Here is a 17,072-nt window from a genome sequence, read left to right as displayed (position 1 = left end):
GTGAAGCTACCCCGCCTTTTGTTCCTGCAAGAGGAGTGAGACAGAGGGGGATCCCCTGTCACCGTATTTGTTTTTGGTGTCTTGAGAAACTTTCTCACATGATTAGTGAGGCTGTTGTCAAGAAAGAGTGGAGAGCTGTCAATATTGTTGGCGTGACTTGTGGACTATTGACTTATTTTCCTTACACACCAAAACACAGGTGGATCGACACTTTATCAAACAAAAGCTTGAGGCTAAAGTGTTTCAGTTTCTTTTCGTGGATCGACACTTTGTCAAAATATCCGAGGATCAATTGGCAGATATTTTGACAAAGGCAATTTTCAGTAAAGTATTCCACAATTCACTGGATCAGTTGGGCATTGGCGACATCTATGCACCAACGTGAGGGGGAGTGTTGGCGTGACTTCTGGACTATTGACTTACTTTCCTTACACACCAAGAATTCCCATTATAATTGTAATTGATTTACTTTAATTCATAATTTCCTACTCTAAATAGATTTAGGAATTTATTATTTACTTGCCCATTCAGGTTTCGTTGTATTATAAATATGACCTCCTACAAGGAGAAGAATACATAGAAAATACCCACAAAGAAATATTCTCTCATAATTCTCATATTTTAGGAAATATCTCTAGAAATGGCCCTAAGATCTCCCACCTGTGTTTTGCGGATGATCTGCTCTTTTTTGCTAAAGCTAGTACAAGACAGGCTAGAGTGATGAAGCAATGTTGTTTCCCTCTTTTCGGCCAAGGCGGCCGATGGAAGGAACTTTTGGTCCTTCTTCTTTTTTGAGTGCAGGGCGTGCTACCACCAAGCCACGAATTTGGCTTGAATGGAATGTGAGTGCATGTTGTGTCCGAGATCTGACTTTAATCAAACGATTGTTCGGCCGAGCAAAGAACCTCCTCATGGCATAAGTTCTTTCACTACTTCGGGGTCAAGCCTTTATGTGAGCAACCAAAGGACGTGGAGTGTGTGAAGATGAAGATTGAAGGTCAACGTAATGAAACGAAGAACAAGTGCATAAAGTAAAGCTGCTTAAATTTAAATATAATTTAAAGATAAATGAGTAAAGTAAAGTGCGTAAAATAAATAATGTAAAGACGAGAATTAAAGTATGATAAAATATATCAAGGTGATAAATAAACAAGAAAGAAATAAGAACAATAAGAACGACAAACTAAATTAAACTTGAAATTAAACTTAATGAAAGTGCGATAACAATGAAAAGTAAAGCAATTGAAACAAACTAGAATTTAAAAGACAAGGAATGTAAATTGAACAAGAATTTAAACTTACACTAGAAAAAAGGAAGAACTCGCTACACTAGGCGCTTGAAAAGTAAAACCCTAAATCTAGGAAAAGAAAAGTGTGAGACGAAAAATAGATTTATGTGTCTAATGATGTGTGTCTTCTACCTTCGTTTGGTGAGGTTTATATAGGGTGCCCATTGGCATGAGCTAGCCATTGAATGGCCAAATTTCAACTCTTTTAAAATTCTTTCCTTTCTAGCTATGAATCACGTTGGCAGAGATATTATGGTTGCTTGATTTTCTCTCGTTTTAGAAAATTTTGAATTGTCATCAACCTCTTTGATTTCTTTCTTTGTGAGGCCTTCCGTCACGTGCACACTGACGTCTGGAAATCTTGGGCGTGATTCCGTGGCTTAGGCTTGGACCTCTGGGCTCCATGGAATTATATGGGGCTGACCCTCATGAGATTTGAGCTCTTGAGTTCTAAAGGCCCAAATTACTTTCAAACCTCCAACCCTATTAAATGGCCACTCACTTTTATTATATATATATATATATATATAAACTAAAGAGTACTCCAACTAAAATCTCTCTAACCATACTTTTCCAGCTGTAATGTTACAGCTCCTCAAAGCCACAAACCGATTGCATTGAGTACAATCCGGATTTCTTCAGCCCAGCACCAGCTCTGGGTTCCGGCCACTCTAGCTCCAATGGCCTCGGCCACTAGAAGCCCGGCTGCAGCTCTTCTAGATTCTAGCTGCTCCAAGCCCGGCTGCCACTCCAACTTCCAGCTGATGCAAACTCGGCAGCCAAGCTCTTGGAGACTCGGCTGCCAAACTTCTTTCCCGGTGGCCAAACTTCACGCCCGACCGTTCTTCTCGAAAACTCCAAGACCCGACCGCCAAACTTCTCCAAGGTCGGCCGTGATACTTCTTCAGGCCGGTCGCTACTCAAGCCTGGCTGCAACTCCTTAAGCCCGGCTGCCATTCTTCATGCTCGGAGCTTGTTTTTTCGAAAGGTGCTCGGGTTAGGTGAATTTTCACCACCCCCAATCAGATGTCTTGATAGATTTTGCCTAGCTTCTAGCCAGGTTATAAGTTTTGAGAAGTCTCAAATTTTCTACTCTCCAAATGTTAATAATAGCCTTACTGTGGAGATTAGTAGAATTTGCAGTTCTCCTAAGCAAATTCTCACGAAATCCTTTGCTTTAACCTCTGTTTCTCGTAGAAAACCTGGTCTTTCTGTCACGACCCGATTCGAAAATAAGGAATATTCCCGAATCAGGGTGTGAGTCATACCATAGTCATAAGAATAAAATCCTACAATCATGATATAATGAGAAAAAGAGCCACAAATGAATACAAATTTACTTAACACAGAATCAGAGTCGCAGTAGCTCGTAGTTAAATACACACTAAGATCTTTATCAAATGGTTGACTACTTACAATTATTAATTACACAAATCAACAACAAAAGTTTAGTAGCTTGGTTGAAACCCGTTTCCTCAAACTTCACCTTGAATCCTGCACAATCTATTAGGGTATGAGCATTCTAATACCCAATAGAGTACTGTCAAACCCCTCAAGGTCAACTATCATAGTTAATCAAAGTGTCATACAACAAACAACACAAGATACAGAAATTATACAACCATACTAGATAAATAAATTTGCATATGCAGTGATGCCATGAACTCACTCCCTTCTAATCCTACTAATTCATACCTTAGGGCAACAAGCCTGCATGTCCCATACCATGCATGTTACCATTGTGGCTCCGAATACCCTTAAAATATGAACTAGCGCCCATCCATCCCTTAACCCAGTTTTCTTTTGTTTACGAATTTCTCAACTTTCACTTTTCATTAGAGGCCCTGCTCCCATCACCTCAATATTCAAGTCCTACTCCCATCACTTGAATTTATTTCACATTTTTATTACTCAGATATATTTAAGGCCTTCTCCCACCCCTTAGATATACCTCAAACGACACACACACACCCCCAAACACCACTATCTTTATGATGCATATGTAATGCAGTGCAAACCTCATTTATCTCTGCAGAATAATAACACAAATAATAACAATAATATATATTAGGCTTAATCACATGAATAATTATATTCATCCAACATAAAAAATAATATCCATGGAGGAACATCAATAATAATATTCACATAACATCAAATAATATTCACCGAGTAAAGCAACAATAATATTCATATTTATAGTATTATATATAAGCACCAAGATTAAAAGGGATATAGCCCAATCATCGGGAATCAGGAAACCCTACCTCATGTCCAACTAGCTAAAGTACCAAATTTACCCTTCGGAGATTCTCGGAATTGTCGAATCTACACTTTTGATCTAATTCCTGAACAAATTCAAATCCAAATTATTATTGAGTAATCTTCACTTTATTTCACCTAAGTCCAACCTCAACTTTATGCATTTCAAAGATTTTGCGTGAAAATGACGAAAATGCCCTTAGGACCAACCCGGGGTCCAAAGAGGCCAAATCTCGTCCAAAATAATCTAAAACTCTGTCCTATGCCCTGTCAATACCGAAAAAAGGCCAACTACACCCGTTATCCAAAAGTTACTAGTTTGGGTCTCGTGGGCCCCACAACAATCCATACTTTGCACCACCATGGATTGACTCAAAACATATACCATTGAACGCAAATTGAGAAATCGAGTCGAATGGACTAAAAATATGGCGTCGGAGGCTGCCGAAACAGCCACCACGTGCCGCCACTCACTGGAGCCGCGAGTGGCGCTGGCGGACCCAGAAATTTTTTAGCGGAGGTGTAATATTGAGTACGTATGAAAAATGGTTTTTCGGAATAATCATTTTCTCAAGATAATTTTTGGTGGCTTTTATTCCTTACACATCAAATAGAAAACTTGATTTAGGCTATCATTTTTAGCCTAAATCATATTTTGCACTAAAATCGAATTTTCATATTTTGATTTGGTGGGAATTTGATTTTCTAGTATTTTTATTTGAATTCAAATGGGGAGTACTTCCTTATTTACATTGTAAACTTAAGTAAATTGAGTAATATAAAAATATATAAAAGTAAAAGGACAAAGACATTTACTTAAATGTTGAAAATGAAAATAAGGTAATCTGTACACCAGTTGAGCAAAGGGGCAAAGCACATACAATGGTTTTACGGCGAGGGAAGGTGCATCTGCACCTCCTTACGCCTTACTAGGTCCGCTAGTGGCGAGTGGGCTTGTTTTCGGTTACTGTTCATCATCTTCCCTAAAAATCTGCAACTTCCCGTTTTTCCAGATTAAAAATTCAGACTTTGTGAGACATTTTGACCAGCCAAACGTTAACAAAATTGGGCAAACTTGTAGTGGTTTTGAAGCTTATTTCCTCTAGTTTCTAACCCAACAAACCATACTCAAAAGGAGATAAAACGAATGAGAAAACTAGCTCCAAAGTTGGACTCGTGGCTGTTTTTTTTGCAGAAAACAGATTTGTTTTCCAAACTATGCACATGTGTTTGACCTATAAAAACTCAACCAAATTCCACAAAACCGATTGTGTTTTGTTCCTTGCCAAGTCTAGTTTAAAACCCAACAAATGTCTTCCTCAAACACTCAAAGGATTGGGAGAAAAATAGAGCCAAAATAAGGCTCGAGGACTGCAAATTTCCAGAAAATCCAAATTTTCAGATTTGGTTCTAAGTTGTTTTTAACCATTCTATCACTTCCAAGTTGTTCCTATAGCTTCTAAAACTCTTCTAAAGTTCATACCTATCATTAAAACTCATAAAAAAACTCAAAATGAAACCGAAATCATAAACACCCACACTTGAAAAATTACTCTACGCACCCTACCCAAAAATAGAAATTCAAACTCTTCCAATTCAATTTCCCCATCACTCAAATGACTCAAAATACTCTTTAAGGCACTAGAAACACACAAACACAAAGTTAAAAATCACAAATTCTAAATTGACTCACCTTAGAGAATTTTTTCTTCTCTTCCCCCTATTCTCCATTCTCTGCCTCACCCAAATTTCATTTCCTTCATCCCCTTCATCCCCAATCTTATCTTTGTTTAAGAAATTAATATCCTTAACCTAGACTAGGTGACTCACCCCAAATAGATGAACAACTCATCCCAAAATCAGATTTTTGAAGAGAATCTAAGGGAAGAGGGGGAAGAATGAATGGAATAATGAATGTTTGGCTTACAGGTTTCTTCTTCTTCTTTTTTTTTTTTTTTTTCTAGATGTTACACTTTCTCTCTCTCATGCTAAATTCATGAATGTTTAGCTTTCATGCCACAAGCTTCTCAAGCTAAGCCAAGAATTTATCTGTAAGCAACTGTTGGTTTCATTGGTGAAGAAGACCAAGGTGTTTCCTAAGGCTCAGCTACCTTTTCGAAGCACTCTTACGGTCTGATTCTTAAACTTAGACTCTGGACAATTTCACACATTTGGCTCTTTACAGCATCCTAGACCCATCAGTAGTTGCCGGAACGAAAAAGGCCCTACAATAATGAAGGCACAAATGAAGATTTACATAACTGCTTGGACAAAACAAGAACATGACTGTAAAACTCACAAGTATAATCTTAAGTCATTAACATGAAGGAGGGAGAGAGGAAAAATTAAATGCAATATATATGTACAGATCATGACATTTGCACACAAAACATTTGGGCTAGTACAAATCATAACTCTAGCCAAAAACAGCAAATGAATTCACGCAATCACGATCACCTCTAAAGCTTCTACATTTAGAAAGTTTTATGAATTTGATAAATAACCTATAACATACCATGCATCAAACACTGTATCACCAAATGAAATAGTTAGGAGCGAACTTCTGCTGTTCCAGCTGGGTTTTTAGATGCTTTTAGTTAAGATTAATCTACAATACAAATAGCAGACTTCTCATTACATAAGTCATATGTATAAAAAGGGAACTGGACATAGATATCTAAATAATCGTGCTGATATGAATAAGCAATGGGTTAGCCGAGTCAAACAGCTATGGCTAGTACATAGAAGTCATATTTCCATGGTTTTAGCCTTGCTAATTGCATCTCTAGCAGCATAATTCCACAGCTAAAGGCAACCTCTAACAGTGTACCTATGGCATAGGTAACCTCTAATAGTGTACCTGGAACACAGGCACTGCAATTGATGGAGAAGCAAGGTGAGAATCCCCAAATGACGGCAAATTCCCCCGGCTGCAATTGAAGAAGACGAAATGCAAATTCAACTCTAAAATGAAACCCAAAACCCTCGGCAATTAAGAAGCATGAAATTTACAGAAACGGCTTGACAGGACCATAATTGATTGTGAAAGATACGATTTTTGCGATTCTTTCTATTCTTGTCGTATGAGGATTGTTTAACGCGATTTTTGATATTTTACTGTTTTAGGTTACTTGATTTCTATCTTAGGGGCAAAATTGGAAGCACAACATAAATTAAAAAATTAAGAAAATAAAATATAAACCTTAGAAATGAAAAAAAAAAGAGGTAAGTAATCCTACATTGCACAAAAGTCAGAGGACTTAAATTACTAACAACAAATATGTGGATTGTACCCAAATTCTATCATAGGAATTGGACTTATACCGAATTTTCTATTCTTCTTTCTATCCAAATAGACACTACAGGTAGTACTAGGCCTCATCATTTGGCCCGCAGGCTCATGGGCTGATGGGGGCTCACCCGGCCCATCGAAAAAAAGCCCGGCCTGGCCCGTTATGAGCTTTGAGATGGCCCGGCCCGCCTTAGGCCGGGCTAGGCTTGGGCTTGGGTGTCTAAAGCTCGGCCCGACTCATAGGCCCGGTCCAATTAAGCCCAAGAAAGCCCGACCCGGCCCGCCCACAAAAACCCGATCCGTTAGGCCCGCATACATATATAATTATATATAATTAAGAGTTTAGGTTTATGATTATATCACTTAAATCACATATATAATTTGTTTCATTTTATTTACTTTTATTTACTTATTCCTAGTTTATAATTGGATGATTAGCACATTAATTTGTGTCAATTATTAATTCAACAATTATATATATATAAATAAGATGAACAACATATCACATCACCAAATATAATCATATCACGAAACATAATCGTACCACCAAATATAATCATGCTTTTCTTGAACACATCACCAAATATTTGCATATTTATTCATACCATCCTTTAAAAAAATATTTTTTTGATACTTATTATTTTTTAAAATTATTTCTTAAAACGTATTACGATCTAATTATGTAATAACATCAAAAATAATACTTGGTTTTATTATTTTTGTGGAAAATCTTATAAGTTGTATGACTTTATTGGGTGTTTTATGAATTTGATTTGATGTGAAAATATTGGAATTAAGTGAGTTTAATCTCAAATTTGGACTAAAATGTCCTTATGATTAAGTTTACGATTTTTTTTAATGAAGTAGGGCCTGTTTAGGCCCTGCCTGTTGGGCTTAGCTTGGCTTGGTTCGATGGACTTTCTCAAGTCCGGTTCATGGGTCGGACTTGGGTTTTGAATTTTCTAAAAAATTCCGGTCTGACTCAAGTCCATTAAATTTGGGCCTGGCTAACCCAGCCCGGCTCATTGACGAGCCCTAGGTAGTACATCACATCACATTTCATTTTCCTTTTGCATGTTTAATTGGAATTTTCGCTGTAGAAATATTGGCATGTAGTTGAAATTGAAAGTAACATTTTGTGTACATGGAATATACCTCTTGGCCAGCTGTCGCATATACCCTTTTAGATTGAATGATTAAAAGGAGTGTTATTGTGTTCCACATATAATGTTTGAACTCATATTATTGGGTTGAGAAAGGGACCACCCTACTTGCATCCGATGCCTTGATTGTATGAAGGTCTGTTAATGAACATTGAAATAAGATGTCATGATTTGCACTATTTGATGCCTTAATAATATAGAGGCACCGAAAGATTTTTAAAAAATTTTATTCACTAAATGACGTGACAGATGATATATTCTAATTTTTTTAAAATTAATAAATTTCAATGCCAACTTCGATATAAGCAAATGAAATTTTGTCGATCGAAAGTGATGTTGAAATTCATTTTGGCATAAGAATCATTTTCCCTTTGTCTAATTTTTCAATAGTCAAAACAATTATGATTTAGATACTTCAATGTTAAGATATTGTAAGAAAGTTCTGAATTTTTTTTGAATAAATTAAATACATTTAATAAGGGTAAACTTGAAAAGCAAAAGTTAGCTTGTATAATATATTAATGACATTGTTTTAAGTGTAAGGAGAATGACACATGTCAAGCAAAGAAAAGAAAATGTCCAAAAGAAAATGTTAGAAAGAAGGTTGCTAGCATTTTTCATTTTTCAGTAGTCAAAACAATTATGATTTAGATACTTCAATATTTTTGTCTACAAAGAAAAACCCAAAACGCCGCACATAGTACTTACGCCTTTCAACCGAAAAAAAACAAAAAGTACTTACGCCTAAACTGGGGCACCCTTCCCATTTTAGATAGACTACAATGGCGTGGACTGAACAAGTAGATGGACTTCAGACCTAAAAAAAAGCAAAGAACAAGTAGATGGGTTTCACACAGAGTCGTTTTGCAGTAGGTCCTCCCTATATAATTGATTTGGCAAACATCACTTTCCACATAATTACAGCCCTAATGTCTTGCTAACAATGCTAGGTACGATTAATAATTTCTTGAAAAGATGCCCTATGGTGAGAAGTTGATTTGAAAGACATGATGGCTGCGCCGTGCATATACTTTTTTGAAATGAAATTGCATGCAGCAAAGCAAGCATTTAATTGTATAAGGAAAATTCCTACATCAAATTGAGTAGTTTAATTGTAAAAAATAATTGCACATATGAGCTTTGTTAAATTTGCTAAAATGAATGTACTTCCCATTCTGCATTCAAGTTTAAATCCCTTTTTTTATGATATAGATTAAATTAAAGTAGAATATCACTTGTATAAAAACTAATAAATTAAGATAACCGACACTCAAATACAATTGCACGAGTCTATTTATACAGGAACGGTTCTTAGTCTATTCATATGGAAAAACCATATGCTTTAAGTAGAAAAAGTCTAAGGCTTCTTTTGTCCCCATAGAGAATCTTTTAATGCAAGAAAACGTTGTTAGTGAAAGCCTCACATGTGGCTAGGGATGGCAAAAATCCCCGCCAGGGTGGGTCCCGAATTCTAATGGGGGGAGATTTTGAGGCCAAATGGGTATCGGGTACAGGATCCCTGAACTTGAAAAATTCTCGATGGGTATGGAAAGAGGATGGTATTGGCGTCTCCATTTCCAAACCCGACCCGAAAATATATATGTTTATATTTAAATAAATAAATATATAATTATAATATTTATATTTAACTCTAAGTTAACCTCCCTCTCCTAATTCTTCCTAATCTTCTTTGGGATTTCATATTAATGTGATTTTGAATGATTGAGTTGAACTTTATAGTTAATTTGGATGTGTTAAATAATAATTTAATATGAAATTTAATATTAAAATATATGATAAATATTTTTTATGCAAAAAAAAAATCTGGGGATTTGGGGCGAGTATGGGGGATAGTCCCCCGACTGGAACGGGGATAGGGATTCCCCAAAACCTATTACACGGGGATGAATTCGAGGACGGGGGCAGGGATGAAGAGCGGGGACGAAGATGGTATTATCACACCCAGCCCCTACCCGACCCGTTGCCATCCCTATCATCGACCCAAAAGAGAGGAGATTTCGAGACCAAACGAGTATCGGGTATGGAGATCCCCGAACTTGAAAAATCCCCGACGAATATGGGGAGGGGATGGTATTGGCGTCCCCATCTCCGAACCCGAACCGAAAATATATATGTTTATATTTAAATAAATAAATATATAATTACAATATTTATGTTTAACCCTAAGTTAACCTCCCTCCCATAATTCTTCCTAATTTTCTTTGGAATTTCATATTGATGTGATTTTTAGTTGAACTTTATAGTTAATTTGGATGTGTTGAATGATAATTTAATATAAAATTTAATGTAAAAATGTATGATAAATATTTTTTTTATGCAAAAAAAATCAGGGATTCGGGGCGGGTAGGAGGGATAGTCCCCCGATGAGGACGGAGATGGGGATTCGTCGAAACCGATTAAACGGGAATGGGTTCAAGGATAGGGGCGAGGATGGAGAGCGAGAACGGGGATGGTATCGTCATACCCAACCCCTACCCGACCCGTTGCCATCCCTATATGTGGCTTGGCATCTTACTACATTTTTTTTAAATTTTATTCACCAAATGACGTGACAAATGACATATTCTAATTTCGTTAAAATTAATAAATTTCAATGAAAGCTTCGATACAAGCAAATGAAATTTTGTCAGTAGAAAGTGATGTTGAAATTCATTTTGGCATAAGAATCATTTCCCCTTTGTCTAATTTTTCAATAGTCAGAACAATTATGTTTTAGATACTTCAATGTTTTTGTCTACAAAGAAAAACCCAAAACCCTGCACATGGTACTTACGCCTTTCGACCAAAAAAAAACAAATAGTACTTGCGTCTAAACTGGAGCACCCTTCCTATTTTGGATAGACTACACTTCATTGGCGTGGACTGAACAAGTAGATGGACTTCAGACCTAAAAAAACAAAGAACAAGTAGTTTTGCAGTAGGTCCTCCCTATATAATTGATTTGGCAAACATCGCTCTTCACATAATTACAGCCCTAACGTCTTGCTGACAATGCTAGGTACGATTAATAATTTCTTGAAAAGATGCCCCATGATGAGCAGTTGATTTGAAAGACATAATGGCTAGGCCATGCATATACTTTTTGGAAATGAAATTGCATGCAGCAAAGCAAGCAATTTAATTGTATAAGGAAAATTCCTACCTCAAATTGAGTTGTTTAATTGTGAAAAATAATTGCACATATGGGCTTTGTTAAGTTGACTAAAATGAATATGCTCTTCTTTCGCAAAAAAAAAAAATATGCTTTTTATTCTGCATCTGAGTTCAAATCACTCTTCTTATAATATAGATTAAATTAAAGTAGAATATCACTTGTATAAAAAATAATATATTAAAATAGCTGACACTCAAATACAATTGTACGAGTCTATTCATATAGGAATGGTTCTTAGTCTATTCATATGGAAAAACCATATGCTTTAAGTAGAAAAAGTCTTAAGGCCTCTTTTGTCCCCATAGAGATTCTTTTAATGCAAGAAAATGTTGTTGGTGAAAGCCTCACATGTGGTTTGGCATCTCAATCCATGTTAAAACTTGCCTCTATCACAAAATCGCATTTTCTTGATCCTTTTCTCCTTAAAAGCTGAATACTTTTGGCTACAGATTAAGTCAGTGATTGCAGTGCCCTACTTGGTTCTGAATGTAAAGGAAGAAAGTGACTCAATTCCTCCCTTTTGATTGTGGTGAATTTGACACTGATCAAGTTGGAGTTTGGAGAGACCTCAATTCAATGTGCATCTTGACAATTTGACAAATTAATTAATTATGCACAGAGATTAATAGTTTTATATATCTTTAGTTGGTACCACAAAGAAAGGTACGAGAAAAAATAGCAAGACTTTTAAAACAAAAAATTATCTTATTTCGTATAATAAAAAAGTCCCTTTGTGCAATCAAGATATGAAGCACATAAGCCGACGGATAAGCATCATCTTGATTAAAACATGATAAATAGGAGCTGGCAAATTGAGTATTATTATTATAGGGTTTAGGGAGATCTAACCCAGTGGAAAATGACATTAACTTGCAAATCAATGGTCTCAGGTTCGAATTCTCATAATATATTACAATGTGTGAAAAAACCCTCCCTCAATATCATTTATATAAATAAAAAAATAAAATAATTGAAGCACGTAACTAAATAAAAATAAAAAAGACAAAACTATACAAGAAACTAGGCTAAAACCTAAAATTGGAAGACACCTTATTTTGGTAAAAACGGCTCAATTAATGCATTATGTAATTTCCCAACATTCATTTCAGGAGGGCCGTGAAGTTACGAACCTAACAAGTTCTCTCAATATTGTATATAATTAAATAATAAATAATTTGGTATAAGTCCAATTCTTAATAATAGAGAAATTATAGAATAATATGGTACTACCACATTAGCGTATAGTACTCCCACTCAAATACGGCCATGTGTCCATTTTATAAAAGAAATTCATTATTATTTTACAGCTAGACTTTTTACTTTATTAATTCTTAAGTTTTGAAATAAAATTAGAAAAAGAGAAAACTTAAACGAAGAAAAACCATGGCAGCCACCCTTCTCTCTTCCTCTTCCTCCCCTCTCTCTTTCTATTCACCACTGCCATCGCCGCTCCTCATGAAAACCATCAACATCCAAACCCAATAATATCATCATCTTCCTTAATTCCCCTATATATATATATATATATATATATTTTTTTTGAATTCGCTTATGACACTCTACACAATGTTAATTCAACCCACTGCCACCTTGGAATATTTTCAGACCCAGATATAGACCCTCAAGAACGAACCAATTTTTAATTATCAAGACTACTCCATTTCATCATCATCAATACCAGTTTAATCCTCCTTCCTCTAAAATCCCTTGTCTACAATTAGTATCAGGGGTGAAGATAGTGGAAGGAGAGGGGTGGCCATCATAGCAGGTAGTTGGGATTAGGGTTGTTGTTGGGTTAGGAGATAGTTGGCTGTTAGGAAATTCTTTTTTTAATTTTTCTTTTCTAATTTTATTTCCAAAGTTAAGAATTAAACTAAAAAGTCCAGTTGTGAAACGTAATTAATTTCTTTTCTAAAATGGACATGTGGCTGTATTTAAATGGGAGTACTATACGCTGACATGGTACTACCATATCATTCTATAATTTCTCCGGTAGAATTTGGGTGCAATCCACACACGTATTATTAGTAATCCAAGTCCTCTTCTAATGCCACATAGGATTACATTCCTTTTCTAATTTTATGATGTAATCATATATATTTTTTATTTTTACATTTATTTTCATGTTCCAATTATGCCTTATGATTTAAATTGGGAAGATTGATTTATATCATAATAATTAGCTAATTAATACAACTATTGATTCTGATTGCAATTCATAAAAGAGTGAGAAATTAATCTTAGGCCAATAATTACTATATTTGACCTTTTAGTTAATTATGATTTGAATTTATAAAATATTTTCTTGTCCATCCATTTTAATTTTGAAAATCCCATAAACATGCCCTGATACAATAAATAAATAACTAAATTTCCCACAATCTTTCTTCTTCCTTCTTTTTCTTCTTGTAGTCCTATGGAGGAGGTATAATTATCTATGGACTAGGAATATACATGAATGTTAATTAGGTATGGATAGGTAAATTACCTATGGAGGAGGTATACATCTGAATGCTATTTATCTATGGAGGAAGTATATATTAATTACCTATGGAGGAGATATATGATATGAAATTACCTATGAAAGAGGTATACACAAACCTGCAAAGCAGGTAAATCAAACCACCCAAAGACATATATACCTCATCATAAGGTATTCAAAGATTGAAAGCATTTAATAAATTGAGATTAATCGTAGAGATGTGATATTAATTTATTGATTGCAGTAATTAATAAAATTCAGAGGATTGACTGTACAATGGCCAAGGCTTTGCATACTTGGCTGGCCTGAGCTGGACCCAATTCTACATCAAAAGAAAGATAAACTGAATTCATAGTGCAAACTCAAAAATGAACCCATATCGAAGCATCCCATTAAATAATTGGGGGGCATGGACATCACAAGTTGATCACAACTAACCTTGTAGGCGCATGCAAGTTGCAATGCCAGCTTCTCTATACAAAGAAGAAGAAGAAGGGCACATATATTAATTTAATGTGAGCAGCCAAAAGCAAAAGGCAAAAAGTAGAACAATGGCTGCATTATCACTTTTCAATGAAATGTGGCAACAGCTTCAGAGCAATATTTTCCTGCTTCCTCTTCTCCTGCTTTCTGCATACATTTTGTTATCACTTACAAGATCATCTTCAAGTGGGAAAAACTACGAACTGCCACCTTCCCCACCAACACTGCCTCTGATTGGGAACCTTCACCAGCTAGGCAAATTCCCACACCGCTCTCTTCGTGATCTGTCGAAGAAGTATGGTGATATAATGCTCATGCACTTTGGCAAACTTCCAACGCTGGTAGTTTCATCTGCAGAACTGGCCAAGGACATGATGAAGAACCAAGACATTGGTTTCTCTGGCCGGCCTCAAACTACAGCTGCAACTATATTGTTCTTCAACGGCTATAACGTTGCGTTTGCTCCTTACGGGGAGTACTGGAGAAAAGCTCGAAAAGTGGTTGTTCTTGAGCTTCTGAGCGTGAAAAGAGTGCAGCAGTTTCAGTACGCAAGGGTGGAAGAATGTGCAGAGCTGGTCAGCAAGATTCGCAAAGCCTCCGCCAGCACAAACGGGGCTCCCATCAATCTGGGGCCGCTGCTGGTGTCAACCTCCAACAACATCATCTGTAGGTGCGTTCTTGGACAGAAGTTTGAGGACAAAGAAGACAATTGGTTTGAAAAGGTCATAAAGGAGTTGATGGTTCAGATGATGACTTTCAGCTTTGGAGATTTCTACCCTTCTTTGAAATGGGTTGACCATGCCAGAGGCTACATTGCACGTTTGAAATCAATTCGACGTGAATTGGATGGATTTTATGATAAGTTGCTTGACGAACATAAAGCAGCGCAGAAAGATGGTAAGCCTCGTAAGAAGGATATTGTGGATTTACTCCTCGACCTTGAAGAGGATGGCTCGCTCGATTTTGAGTTCAATGTCAAAGGACTTATGCAGGTCTATATCCCCCCCTCTCTAGCTTACATACTCGCATTATACTCATTCACTTACTTTATCTTGAACAGGCACGAGCATACCCACACACACGCGCACATTGATAAACCCTAATACTTTTGGTTTTACGTCTAATTTTCTAATAAAAATATATATGGATGAAGATTGATTTGGCTATTTAATTTCATGATTTAGGACATGTTTGTTGGGGGAAGTGATACTAGTTGGACATCAATGCTATGGTTAATGTCTGAGCTTTCGCAAAATCCACGGGTGATGAAGAAAGTCCAAGAAGAAGTAAGAAGAGTGGCGGGGAAAAGGGGATATGTAGACGAGAGTGACATCAAGGAAATGAAGTACTTGTCATGTGTAATCACCGAAAATCTAAGGCTTCATCCTCCAGGTCCTCTTTTACTTCCTCGTGAAACAACTGCAGATGTAAAATTGGGAGGTTACGACATCCCTGCGAAAACACAAGTGTTTGTGAATGCATTCGCAATACAAACAGACCGCAGAGTCTGGGACAAGCCAGAAGAGTTTATGCCAGAGAGGTTTGAGCAGAACTCCATCGGTTTGGTAGGTCAAGAGTTCGAACTCCTCCCGTTTGGTGGTGGAAGAAGGGTGTGCCCCGGACTGGCCTTTGCGGTTGCTTCAGCTGAATATGTGCTTGCCAACCTACTGTTTTGGTTCGATTGGAAGTTGCCTAGTGGTGGTACTAAATTGGCTGACACATTGAACATGACCGAAGTGTTCGGACTCACAGTCCATAAGAAAGCTCCTCTGTATCTTATTCCAAGGCCATACACCCCTTGATCCCTACATCATCTGGATCCAGAGTTTCCAGTCCATGGCCTCTTCATCTTTTTTATATTATGGACTTAGTTCAAGTTAAGTTATTTTGTGTTTTCTGTTGAACAATAAGTTGTACACCTGCATTGCACTGCACTGCAGCAACAGAATAACTAGAGTGGTAGATCATGCAATACCTCTCTGCGATGTTGTAATATTTCGCTATTTGAAAATGCATTTAATTGTGGTAGATCATTAATTCATCCCACAATACATTCTTAAAAGGCACCGGTTACTTTATTAAAATATTATTTGTTGGTCAAGTTGGGCATGTGGGTTTGTTATTGATAAAAGGCACGGTCACTTTCTAATGGACCTCAACATTTGAAGGCACACGGGCATGTCAGCGACAAAGTAATTTCTACAGGTGATTAAATTGAGTTCGGAATCCTTGTAACTTGTTGAGAAGAGAAGTATCACTAGATTAAGAACTATTTGGTAATTGGTTTCATCATCAAACGTAATTGATTCTAGACAAAATAGGCAAAAATTCAAGTCGAGTAAAACGAGTAACTTGTTTATTGAGTAAAACCACATAAAAGTTTTACTAAGAAAAAATTCCACCCAAGGTCATCAATATATCTCCTTAAAAATTCTCCCTTATTTGAACTTGGTTTTGATAGATAGGGGTCATGGTCAGTACCGGAAAGGTCAGGGAATACAATTAAACTACAAAGGAAGAAAATGAAAATGAAATGTGAGATTAAGCAGATGACTTTTGTTCTTAGTAGTTACATGTTCACACATCTTAATTCTTTAAGGAAGAGATTAGAAAAATCAAGGGCTTCACAATCATCACTAATCCAAAATATTTCATTTCTGAAAATAAAAGATGTGCAAACTGCTACTTAACCAAAAAGAAAAGCAACTTAACAGATTTTTCCTTGAAGAAAGAAATCCACGAAGTCCTTCTGTGTCATCCAAATGATGACTCACTCATAGGTCCGAGAAAGCGATCCAACGACCGATCACATCCCTCACTAGAATTCCATTTATTTCTTCCGGAGGGTCACCAAACCATGACCTCTCTTGTTGAGGCTGCAAAGAAATTCTCGCAAGCAAGTTCGCAGCCAAATTACCATACATGT

At 36.4% G+C, this 17,072-nt stretch overlaps 1 protein-coding gene across 1 annotated transcript; it reads left to right on the top strand.

Moving 5' to 3' along the window:
• Positions 14,164-16,167, top strand: LOC18784014 (cytochrome P450 71A1). The gene is made up of 2 exons (XM_007216191.2): positions 14,164-15,138; positions 15,331-16,167. Exons 1-2 carry the CDS (start codon positions 14,215-14,217, stop codon positions 15,946-15,948), a joined length of 1,542 nt encoding a protein of 513 aa, XP_007216253.1. The 5' UTR covers positions 14,164-14,214; the 3' UTR covers positions 15,949-16,167.

This window comes from Prunus persica, chromosome G3 (genome assembly GCF_000346465.2).
Source record: "Prunus persica cultivar Lovell chromosome G3, Prunus_persica_NCBIv2, whole genome shotgun sequence".
In the NCBI taxonomy this organism is placed as follows: Eukaryota; Viridiplantae; Streptophyta; class Magnoliopsida; order Rosales; family Rosaceae; genus Prunus; species Prunus persica.
The sequence above is the reverse complement of the archived record's forward strand: the minus strand, read 5'-3'. Positions and strand labels throughout refer to the sequence as shown.

Excerpts from the sequence above, each read along its gene's own strand:
- LOC18784014 (XM_007216191.2), top strand. The coding sequence starts at position 14,215 with ATGGCTGCATTATCACTTTTCAATGAAATGTGGCAACAGCTTCAGAGC. Across the intron at positions 15,139-15,330 it reads ATGTCAAAGGACTTATGCAG|GACATGTTTGTTGGGGGAAG; the intron begins GTCTATATCCCC and ends TTCATGATTTAG.